Below are 12,186 nucleotides of genomic sequence, written 5' to 3' on the forward strand. Positions count from 1 at the left end.
TCCCGGGATGAGGATATTCCAGAATACTCACTTTTGGAAGGAGGAGGAGAGGATGGGGATGACTTTATTGCTCTGGAAGGTGATAGGAGGGAGTGAGAAAGAAGTTCCTTTCTGAGGATAAGCTAGCAAGTTGGAAGATGATTGATGAGTGGGTGACTGGGGAGGAGAGGCGAGGTGTCTAAATGTGTCAGCGAAGCTCCAGCGGGGTGTGAGCATTTCTACTTTAAGCCTGGTGGGCAGCTCTTATTAATGTCTTTATTTGGAACTACTGCCAAAGGGATCAACTGTATTCACGTTTCCATTCTTTGGACCGGGAAATGTAAATATGTTCTTAAAGTCACTAATCAGATGAGTTATTATTAAATAATTAGCCCCAGTGCCAGGGGCCCGGTAGGTGCCCAGGAAGTGTTGGATTGCCTTTAAACTTGTGAGAGGTGGTATGGATAACTGGTCTCCCACACCCAGCAGATCTGAGTTCCAAATCGGGCTCCACATTTCCCAGCTGCACCTTTGCCACCACCTTGGGCAAATTATTACCTTCTCTGTAAAACAGCTCTAAATAATAGCTGGGGTGTTGTGGGGTTGTTATGAGCAATAGTAAGTGCTCAGTAAATGATTAGTGTAATTCAAACCATGTAGCAAGCCACACCTTGCTAATACAGATTAGTCATATTTGAAAAGTGATAGAAGTGGTTGGTGAAATAAGGAATCTTCTGAGCATGAGTACTTAGTCATCTGGGGAGCCCGAGCTAGGGCACAGGGGGAATGGTGGGCACGACCTGAGCTTCTGGCTGGCCCACAGCATCCCATGACCCACAGCAGGCAGGAGCCATGAGTCTGTGATGGTGTTGCATGGATGGGCCTTCCATGTGTCCTTACTGGGCAGTGTGGTAACGTCAAACTGAGCCAGAGTCAACTGATCCCATTTAGCCAGTTAAACCCTCAAATGCCTGGTTTTTTTTTGTTTGTTTGTTTTTGTTTTTTTTTTCAAATGCCTGTTTTGTTCAGGCAGTGACTCTTAAACATGAGTGTGCATTGAGAATCTACCCGCCCCAACCTGATACAGTAGGTCAGAGCCAGGAATCTACAAGCAAGCAGGGAGGGGAATCCTGAGGTCACACTTAGAAGAACTTTGGAATGAGAAGTTGGGGCCAGGTCCTTTGGAGATTAAAGAAGAATAGCCACAGAAGGTGGTTTGATGGCATAGTATAATGGTTAAGAACGGGGATTTTGGGGATCCTTGGGTGGCTCAGCAGTTGAGTGTCTACCTTTGGCCCAGGGTGTGATCCTGGAGTCCTGGGATCGAGTCCCAAGTCGGGCTCCCTGCATGGAGCCTGCTTCTCCCTCTGCCTGTGTCTCTGCCTCTCTCTGTGTGTCTCTCATTAATTAAAAAAAAAAAAAAGAATGGGGACTTGGAGTTACTACCTGTGTGACGTTGGGCAAATCACTCAACCTCCCTGAGTCCTAGTAGTTTCCTTCCCTGAAATGGGTATAATATTAATACCTACCACATAGCACTGTTGTAAAGATTAAGCAGGTAATTATATGTAAAACACTTAGCATGGTGCCCGCCACAGCGTGAGAGCAGTGATATATGAAGCTAGGTTCCTCGTGGAAGTTTATAAGCGTGTGAACACAATCACGAGATAAGACACTATATGTCTCAGGCAAGAGCTACAAGCCTCAAAGGGGAAGAGAGCACTTTGTTTGGAGTCATTAAGAAAGTTCTTGTTGGGGATAGTGTGACTGTAACTGGAACTAGAAGTCCCTGCAGCATCTAGCTAAGTGGAGAAGAGGAAGGTATTCTAGGCTGAGGGAATAGTTTGGGTGCGGGATGGGGGAACTGGGAAGGTTTGTATGGAATCTGGGAATGGGGAAGAATCCAGTTTGATGTGCTGTCTTCTGGGTGTCTCATTTTTTGCAAAACAGGAGTTGAGCTGGATTTCTAAGAGGACCCTTGGGTTGGCAAACATCCTCAGAGATCCTTTGAAATAGGGAAGTCAGGGGAGGAAACTGGCTGTGGTTTGGGACACCGTGAGGTTTGAGGTGATGGGGTCATACAAAACAGAGCACCCAACAGGAAGTTGAGGATGTGATACTAAAGCTTTAGGAAGGGGTTTGCAGTGAAGGTACAGATTTGAGACTCATGAGGATATAAAGATGATGAAGGCCCAACCGGCCATGCCATGCCATGAGAAAGGGAAGGGACAGGGACACAGAGGACCCCCACTCTGACCTTATAGCCTTCAGGGCTTCGCTGTGGGTGTGCAGGCCCTCTTAGACAGCTGAGAAGACGGGAAGTGAGCTCCCTCTGAGAACATTCTGATGGACTCTGGAGAAAACCCTATAACTTTACTTTGGGCGTAACACAAACCATATAACATGATGAGCTCCACTCCCTTGAGAGGGGAGCTTCACTTGTTTTGAGCAATTCTGAGCTCCCAAATTTGAATCGACAAATCGCCAATGGAAACAGCAACCAATGAAAAAGTATTCTGATTACTCCCAGGCACTCTGCTGGGTCATATTTTGTCCCTCACCCAACTCATGTCTATCCAGAACCCATGAATGTGACCTTATTTGGAAATAGGATATTTGCAGATGTCATCAAGATGATGTCATACTGGATTAAGGTGGATTCTAATCCAGTGACTGGTGTCCCAGGGAGGGAAAAATTTGGACAGAGGCACACACAGAGAAGACGGCCATTTGAAGACAGAGACAGAACTGGAGTCATGCTGCCACAAACCAAGGGATGCCAGCAACCACTCGAAGCCAGAAGAGGCACTCGAAGCATCCTTCCATAGAGGGAAGCTTGGGACTGGGGCCCTGCCAAGCCCTGGATTTGGGGCTTCTGAGGTCCAGAACTGTGGGAGAATAAACTTCTGTTGTTTTAAGCCCCACAGTTTGTGGTAATGTGTTATGGCAGCCCTAGGAGATCGATGCAGGCTCCGAGTTTACCATGAGATAATCCCACAGGATATATTCTATTTGGAATATGTAATTAGTATGGGGGTCAGGCTGCAAAGGCACCTAGGGTTGCATAAAAAGCTAGTGTTTGTCTTCAATTCAACTTTCTTCTCTTGCCTGGGAAACATGCTTCAGACCTCCCGTGGCATGTTCCTCCTCCTGTCCTATCAAAACATCCTCTAGATTTCCATGTTGAACATTTGAGCTTTCTGGATGCTTCACTGTGGATGGCCCTTCCACTCTAATGGCTTCACCTTTAGCCTTCTCCCTATACTCCTTTTTTCTAAAAATATTTTAAACATTTTAAAAAAGATTTTATTTACTGGGGCACCTGGGTGGCTCAGTGGTTGAGCATCTGCTTTTGGCTCAGGTCATGATCCTGGGATCCTGGGATCGAGTCCCGGATCGGGCTCCCCACAGGGGCCCTGCTTCTCCCTCTGTCTGTCTCTGCCTCTCTCTGTGTGTCTCTCATGAATAAATAAAATCTAAAAAAAAAAAGATTTTATTTATTTATTTGACAGAGATTTATTTATTTGATAGAGAGAGCACAAGTTGGGGGAGCAGGAGAGGAAGAAGCAGACTCCCTGCAGGGAATCCTGCGGGACTCGATTCCAGGACCCCGGAATCACAACTTGAGCCAAAGGCAGACGTTCAACCACTGAGCCACCCAGGCGCCCCTAAAATTTTTAAATATAAATTATTTAAAATAGAGGACAGGAAATAATAGAATGAACACTGGGTTATCACCCAGATATCACCTTTGCCTCTCTGCACTTCCCTCTTTCTCTTTTTTTGACGTGCTCCCATGCCTATTTCACCCCCTGTATTGCTCTCAATTTTTTTTTAAGATTTTATTTATTTATTCATGTGAGACACAGAGAGGCAAAGACACAGGCAGAGGGAGAAGCAGGCTCCATGCAGAGAGCCTGATGCAGGACTCGATCCCAGGATTCCAGGATCATGCCCTGGGCTGAAGGCAGATGCTTAACTGCTGAGCCCCCCAGGTGTCCCATGCTCTCAATTTTCTTTTCTTTTTCTTTTTCTTTTTTTGCTCTCAATTTTCTAAAGAAGGTGAGGCAGGTGCAGAGGTTGTCCAGCCTGACTATACATCCGTCCTACAGACAGACACCGTACAACACATGCACACACGGGGGATAATGATGAGGTGGCTGGCTGGGGACTTTAGTAGGGGAGACCAAGGATTATTACCCTCCAAGTAATTTGAATATCCCTAGTTCCTTATTCTTACATTTTAGATATGTTCTTCTGAAACTGAAGTTGTCTCAGCATTTTTGCCTTTTCAATTAGAATTTCTTTACCCCGAATAATCTATAAGCAGTGGAGTATGGGAAATGGGCTTCTTCATCTTCCACCTCTAGATATACAATTTAAGTAAAAGACTCCCTTTCTTCTTGAGTTATCTTTCAGAATAACTGAAAGCTGTTTGCTATTTGGCTTCACAAAAGGGGAAGTGGGGGGATCCCTGGGTGGCTCAGCGGTTTGGCGCCTGCCTTTGGCTCAGGGCATGATCCCGAAGACCCGGGATCAAGTCTCACATCGGGCTCCCTGCATGGAGCCTGCTTCTGCCTCTGCCTGTGTCTCTGCCTCTGTGTGTGTGTGTGTGTGTGTGTGTGTGTGTGTGTTTGTTTCACGAATGAATAAATAAATAAAATCTTAAAAAGCGGGCGGGAAGTGAGGTCAGGGCTAATATCTGGGCATGACTACAAATAGCTTTCTTTTCTTTTTTTTCTTATGATTTATTTATTTATTTGAGAGAGAGAGAGAGGGAGGGAAGGTGGGAGGGTCACGGAGAATCTCCAGCAGACTCCCTGCTGAACAAGGAACCTGATCTGGGGCTTGAACCCACAACCCTGAGATCATCACATAAGCTGAAATCAAGAGTGGGACACTCAACCAACTGAGCCACCCAGGTGCCTCCAAATATCTTTCTCAACAATTTTTTTCAACTTTTGTCTCCTTATTGCCCTGAAAAGCTTCCCATCTGAGAGTTTTATATTGTTTTAAAATAAATTCTTATTAATTCTTGATCATAGTCTTCCATTTCCCAATTTTCCCTTGAATTTAAACTCACCAATTAGGATTTCAAGTTACAAATTATCTTGAATGGAACTATTAGTATAATTTAGAGTTCAGAAGACCATTAGGAGACAAACAGGTACAAATGAAATAGCCTAAAGGTATTTAAAAAATATGGTCCCATTCTCTTTTGGCAGGATTGGTAGAATTAAAACAAATGGAAATGGTACGATGTTTTTCTCACTTCTCCGACTTGTTTTGGACCATGGGCTCCATTCTGATTTAGGAGTCTTTCCTGCTCAGCATTTCAGTGATAATTCTCCCCATGGTCTATAGGATCCCTGTTCTCTTTGTTTCTATAGCAACAGTCCCGTGTTGCTTGGCTAGAAGCAATTTTCTGCTGCTGTGGTGAAGCCCCATTTTTTCATTCCTTTCTCCCCAGTTGCCTTGGTAACCAGCTTCTCCCTCTTTGGGTCTCTCAGTGGTAAATTCCACTCCCCTCTTTTTTGCTCTCTCTAGTAACAGTCACCTGGTCATGACTTGGACAGTGCTTTCCTATCTGTGAGTGAGCATACTCTGTCATGGTCAGATTGTCATCATGAAATTAGCTCCCTTTTGCTTTATTTGCATCATTTCTCCTGCCTGCCATCTTTCTAGTGGTTGTCATGGTAACCGTACCCTCTGAAAGTCTCCAGGCAAAGGCTCTACAGTTAACAACCATCATGTGAGAGTGTCTGCCAATATATGGCCACACATCTTGATTTTAAAACCAGCCCCAGGCGGGTACCACAAATTGGCGAGAACAGGCTTTTGATCAAAGCAGACTGGATTGAGAAAAGGAGGTACAGGGTACTCTGGGTTCTGATGTACTCCAAACAATACATGTGGCTACAAGGTTCAGGCTGCAGAAGTGGCCATTATGCCAGCAGTGATCCAAGCGATTGAGAAATGTATTGGCAGTTATTCCAGGCAGGCCTACATATGCTCTAAACTTCCAGCGGTAATTCCTCTGGCCCAAGGGATCCTGGTGATATGACCTGAGAGCTGGGCACAGCCAAGTAATCTCAGGGAGAAATAAATTAACCCTTAAATTGGCTAACAAGGGGTTACTAGAATAGATGTTTGGGTACTTTTACACAGTACTGAAGATTTCTCTGCCCTTAGGCTGCTGTTCTTACCTCTTTAGGGAGGCAGATGGGGTGTTACCATTATAATAATACGTGTTCAACAAATGGTAGTCGTTCTGTGCTAGTGTATTGTAGCAGGTACTATTTTTTTTTTTTTTAAGATTTTATTTATTCATGAGAGACACAGAGAAAGGCAGAGACATAGGCAGAGGGAGAAGCAGGCTCCATGCAGGGAACCTGATGTGGGATCCCGGGATCACGCCCTGAGCCAAAGGCAGATGCTCAACCACTGAGCCACCCAGGTGCCCTACAGGTACTTTTTTTGAATTTTATCCTTATGACGATCCTGAGAGGTATTAATGATAAAAGTGAGGCTAAGAGGTAAAGTTAATTATGTGAGGTCATGCAGCAGCTGATAAGTAGCAGATCTAGGATTTGAACCCAGGTCTCTGATTTCAAAGCCCTTTCTTAAAGGTTGTGGGGTTTCCTGAATTTCAGGCCTCTGATCTGTACTTTAATCTGAGGGTTACCACTCCTTTATCCTTTCTGCCTTCCTTATTTTCCCTCTTATTTTGAGGGTTGTTTACTTTTCTCTGTTCTCAACCCATCTCTTGCATCCTTTCACTAAAGAGATGGAAGATTTTGTCCTGCCTTCTGATTATGTCTGGGTTTGCGTTTTGGGATAAAAACATTAGAGCGGCTGCCCTTGCCTGAGAACTGGGCAGATCTGATCCTGGAAAACACCACGCCTCTAGCTCACTGGCTCCAGCGCTAGGTAGGGAAACCATTCTCCTCTCCGTTTAACAATTATTGGGTGTCTTTTCCCCATCGGACGCTCTGCTAGGCACTGGAGATTCAGCAATGGCTGGGTAGAACCTGTTCCTTGCCTTTATGGAACTACCAGCCTGGGGCGGAAGTCAGACAATGCACAAGAAATCAGTATATAATTTTATATTGTAATTAATGGCATGAAGAAAAGAACTGAGAGTGATTTGAGATAGAATTGCCGTTCCGCATTTAAGAGGACATAGCTTAAAAATCTTTTCGGGCAGCCCAGGTGGCTCAGCGGTGTAGCCCCTGCCTTCAGCCCAGGGCGTGATCCTGGAGACCTGGGATCGAGTCCCGCATCGGGCTCCCTGCATGGAGCCTGCTTCTCCCTCTGCCTGGGTCTCTACCTCTCTCTCTCTCTCTGTCTCTCATGAATAAATAAATAAAATCTTAAGAAAAAAATCAATCTTTTGAATACATTGATTATTAGTTGCTTCACAGAGAGAGAGAGAGAGAGAGAGGTGACAGCTGAGGCTCTGACACCAGCTAGTCGGGAATCTCTCAAGTTTGGAAACCTAGGTCTCGCTCCCCCCACCTCGCCTCTCCTCCCCTCCCCCACAGAGCCTTAGGGATGCGCCGGCGCACTATCGGTTGCCATGGGGACAGCTGCTCCGCGCAAGCGCAGATGTCTTCAAGATGGCGGCGGCGGCGGCTGCACGAGCGGTTTCTGTGGGCTCTGGGCTCCGGGGCTTGCCGCGGACGCTGCCTCTCGTAGTGATTCTCGGGGCCACCGGCACCGGCAAATCCACCCTGGCGTTGCAGCTAGGCCAGCGGCTCGGCGGCGAAATCGTCAGCGCCGACTCCATGCAGGTATGACGGTGCGGCGAGCGCCGGGCCTGAGGAACCCGGAGGCCATTTGCGGGCGCCTCAGGTCGAGCGGATGCCCTGTCGCCTGGTGGGAGTGGGTGAACCCCGAGGCTTGTGGGGCGGAGTGGGTAAGTGAAGGGAACCCGTCATGACTGGAGATGCCCACCATGTGCCAGACGTAGTGCCCGGCGATCGAGTCAGCCCTCCTCCCCCTCACGCCTCACGACGTTGCTGTTGGAAGGTAACTGTCTCCGTTGACGGCTTGAGGGAATTCGCCTAGGGAGAGGGACCGGCGTTCCCCGTGGCGCAGAGCGAGTACGCGAGGAGGTGGCGCTTGAACCTACAAGGCTGACGGGCGTCCAGGAAGTAACCTGTTGAATGAAAATCATTGCAGAGCTTTTTTTTTTTTTTTTTTTTTTTTTAAATTTTTATTTATTTATGATAGTCACAGAGAGAGAGGGAGGCAGAGACACAGGCAGAGGGAGAAGCAGGCTCCATGCACCGGGAGCCTGACGTGGGATTCGATCCTGGGCCTCCAGGATTGCGCCCTGGGCCAAAGGCAGGCGCCAAACCGCTGCGCCACCCAGGGATCCCTCATTGCAGAGCTTTTGCTGTTTAGGGTACTCGGCGACGCGGGTGTCAGTCGGGGCCCATCTGTGAGTGACTCGTGCGGGAAATGGAACAGGGTGCATGGATGTTCAGGAGACCTGCGTTCTAGTTCCGAATCTGCCGCCGGCCACGTGAGCTTAAGCGCCTCTGTAAAGTGGGAAGGGGAATGCCACCTCCTTCACAGGGCTTGGGGCTCGATAGGTGAGAGCAGGAGTTTTCAAATGAAGAGCAGGGTCCTGAGGAAGGCCAGGGCCAGGCACTTGGTAAATGGTTTATTGAGATGTTTAACCTGTTGGCCGCTGGGAGTCAGGCCGCTTTGTCCTCTTCCTTGAGTTAGAGGGAAGCCGAGAAGGGAGTGTAGTACCCGCAGCACCTGGGTGCATTTGTGCTCGCGGTGAGAGTGGGTGACATTTTGGGTAACTCGTTGATGGAGGAACCCTATTTGTTAAAGATAGTTTTCAGTTAATGGGTTTTTACAGAGTATATAGGTGCTTGATATGAAATGCCTGACCCTGAGTCCGGCACCTACCTGATGGGTATTAAAGCGAGGAGGGGCATTCCTTCCCCTCACGCTATACACCCTGTAAACCTCCGCGGCATGGTTTCTACCTTTATTAGTTTTTTTTTTTTTTTTTTTTTAATTTTTAAAATTTTTAAAAGATTTTATTTATTCATGAGAGACAGAGAGTGAGAGATTGAGAGGCAGAGACAAAGACAGAGGGAGAAGCAGGCTCCATGCAGGAAGCCCGATGTGGGATTTGATCCCAGGACTCCAGGATCATGCCCAGGCCCAAAGGCGGGTGCTAAACCACTGAGCCACCCAGGGATCCCTCTTTTTTTTTTTTTTTTTTAAGATTTTACTTACTTATTAATGAGACACACAGAGAGAGAGAGAGAGAGAGGCAGAGACACAGGCAGAGGGAGAAGCAGGCTCCATGCAGGGAGCCCGACGTGGGACTCGATCCTGGGACTCCAGGATTATGCCCTGGGCCGAAGGCAGGCACTAAACCGCTGAGCCACCCAGGCTGCCCTACAAGTCAGATTTTATAGCAAGCCATACAATTTCTGAGATGGGAGAAATCAGTGAAGACTGGTGTAGTCAGTCATGGAAAGCTCTCTGAAAAGGGACTTGAAAGATGGGTGAGAAGTTTGGACGGATAAGAGAGAAGGAAAAGGCGTTATGTGAAAGGAACACAAATGAAGATTTAGAAGGTGAAGTGGGCATAGTGTGTATGTAGGGTAGTGAAAGAAGGGTGTTCATTAGGTATTGTAGATACTGTGGATGGAATCGGGGATGAGTAATGTGATGAAGACTGTAAGAAGCATTCCTTTGTGAACAGTATGCATAATGAATTGGATTTGGGAGTGGGTGTTAGGAATGCAGGGGAAGGGAAAGATGTAACTTTTTTTTTTTAAGATTTTTATTTATTTATGAGAGAGAGAGAGAGAGAGGCAGAGGGAGAAGCAGGCTCCATGCAGGGAGCCTGATGTGGGACTCGATCCCGGGTCTCCAGGATCCCGCCTGGACTGAAGGCGGCGCTAAACCGCTGAGCTACCTGGGCTGTCCCCGTAACTTTTTTTTTTTTTTTTAAAGACTTATTTATTTGAGAAAGAGAGCACACACTCTTGAGTGGGGGTGGGAGGGAGAGAGAGAATCTCAAGTAGACTGCTCACTGAGTGCGGAGCCCACTGTGGTGCTTGATCCCAGGACCCTGAGATCATGACCTGAGGTGAAATCAAGAGTCAGACACTTAAGTGACTGAGCCACCCAGGCGCCCCAAGATGTAATATTTTCGAAGGTATTATTATGTTAAAGTGAGTTGGTCACTGATTCCTGAAAGAATACACACAATGTGACTTGGGATTCAGGTTTACATGCCTGGGAGAGTATAGTGAGCCTGGACATCAGGAAGATTTTGTAGAGCACAGTGGGAGTGGCAGCAGGACATTCAAGGGGAAAGTCTACTGGGTGGGTGGAGAGTGCCACAGATGTGACCCTGCTTCAGGATTCTTGCACTTACTACCTTTGCCTGGTGGAACTTGTTTAACCATGTGGCTCACTTTCTTTATTCACATGTCACCTTACTGAGGCCTTCTCCGATCATCCTATTTAAAATAACACACCACTATTCCCTGTTCCCCATTTTCCTCATATACCAAATATCGTCCATGTCAGGAGAGTGTTCTCAGTAAATCATCTTAGTTTTACATTTATTTTTAAGTAAGTTAGTGGGTTCTGATCATGAGTGTTGTATACAGTGTTGTAATAGCTATTATTCATTTCTCAGAAGTGTTTCTTTACTTGTAGTTTGTGTACTATAAGGTTGAGGTTGCTAGAGGTTTTGTTGGCTGTAAAATAGGTCATGGCAGTGGGACACTGTGCCATACTGGTGATATGGTGGACCTTACTTAACATTTGATGAAAGATTTGTTGACTTGCCTTATTGAAATCTTGATCCAGGGTAGCCTGGGTGCCTCAGCGGTTTAGCGCCGCCTTCAGCCCAGGGCATGATCCCAGTCCTGGGATCGAGTCCCACATTGGGCTCCCTGCATGGAGCCTGCTTCTCTCTCTGCTTTAAAATCTAAAAAAAAAAAAAAGAAAGAAAGAAAGAAAGAAAGAAAGAAAGAAAGAAAGAAAGAGAGAGAGAGAGAGAGAGAGAGAGAGAGAGAGAAAGAAAGAAAGAAAGAAAGAAAGAAGGAAAGAAAGAAGGGAAGGAAGGAAAGGAAGGAAGGAAAGAAAGGAAGGAAGGAAGGAAGGAAGGAAGGAAGGAAGGAAGGAAGGAAGGAAGGAAAGGAAAGGAAAGGAAGGAAGGAAGGAAAGGAAGGAAGGAAAGGAAGGAAGAAAGATCTTGATCCATTCAGATTTTTCCTGTGGTTATGTAAGTAACTGGAATATGAGACTTAAATTTTTTTTTTTAAGTTTTTATTTATTTATTCATGAGAGACAGAGAGAGAGAGGCAGACACACAGGCAGAGGGAGAAGCAGGGGAGCCTGACTTGGGACTCGATCCCAGGACTCCAGGATCACACCCTGGGCCCAAGGCAGAGGCTCAACCAGTGAGCTACCCAGGCACTCAGAGACTTAAATTTCTTTCATCTTAGGGATGCCTTGAGAATTAATGTAGGAAAACACTTTGAAGATCATTGAGCTTTCTGAACTGGCTATGGATTGTGTTTAGTTTTGATTATACCATGGCTATTTGACCTCTTGGTCTCCATTGGAAAACTTTGACCTTTGATTTTAGTTTTCAGTCCAAATAATGATATAAAGTACTTATGCCCCATTTATGTGGTTGTACACAGTTCTTCATTTCTACCTTTGCTTACATGCCTGTTAACCTGCTTTGCTTGTTTTTTATCCGAAGGAGCGAGATGGTGCTTTTCATTGACTTGAGGTTAACTCAAAATTTTTGGTAACCATGTGAACAAAATGACATTTAAAAAAAGAATTGAAGTATAGTGGATGACACGCGTTATATTAGTTTCACGTGTACAAAATGACATTCTTAATGTTGTATTACCAGCTCCTTGAAACCATTTCGAATAAATACAGAGGCAGAATGATAATAATAAATTTGTAGAGCAAATTTGTTTATAAAATAGTTACAGATGCTTTTTATTTTCACAACAACCTTGTAAGGTAGATATTGTCATTTCACAGGTAAGGAAACAGGCTTTGCAGTAAGGTCTTCCAGTAAGTAGCAAACCTGGAGTTGAATATATGTGTTTACTTTCCATGCTTGCTGCCTTATCCCCACAAAGCCTTGCCCTTTAGATGGGGCAGGAGCAGTAGTGTTCAGGCATTAGA

General features: G+C 46.0%; 1 protein-coding gene across 5 annotated transcripts in view; it reads left to right on the forward strand.

The window, feature by feature from the left end:
- The window catches only part of TRIT1 (tRNA isopentenyltransferase 1), a 57,533-nt gene that overhangs the window by 2,500 nt on the left and 42,847 nt on the right, over positions 1 to 12,186 (forward strand). The window contains exon 1 of one of the 5 annotated variants that reach the window (XR_012005310.1): positions 7,575 to 7,772. The exons of 1 other annotated variant lie outside the window; for it this stretch is intronic. Coding sequence is in view for 2 of the 4 variants with exons in the window: in XM_072771763.1 (XP_072627864.1) it covers positions 7,599 to 7,772 (174 nt within the window). In the remaining 2 variants the exon portion in view is untranslated. Of the gene's footprint in view, positions 1 to 7,574; positions 7,773 to 7,902; positions 8,011 to 12,186 lie in introns of those variants that run through there. 3 more of the 5 variants (XM_072771763.1, XM_072771766.1, XM_072771764.1) reach the window with 3 other exon arrangements.

Source organism: Canis lupus, chromosome 13 (assembly GCF_048164855.1).
Source record: "Canis lupus baileyi chromosome 13, mCanLup2.hap1, whole genome shotgun sequence".
NCBI classification, from domain to species: domain Eukaryota; kingdom Metazoa; phylum Chordata; class Mammalia; order Carnivora; family Canidae; genus Canis; species Canis lupus.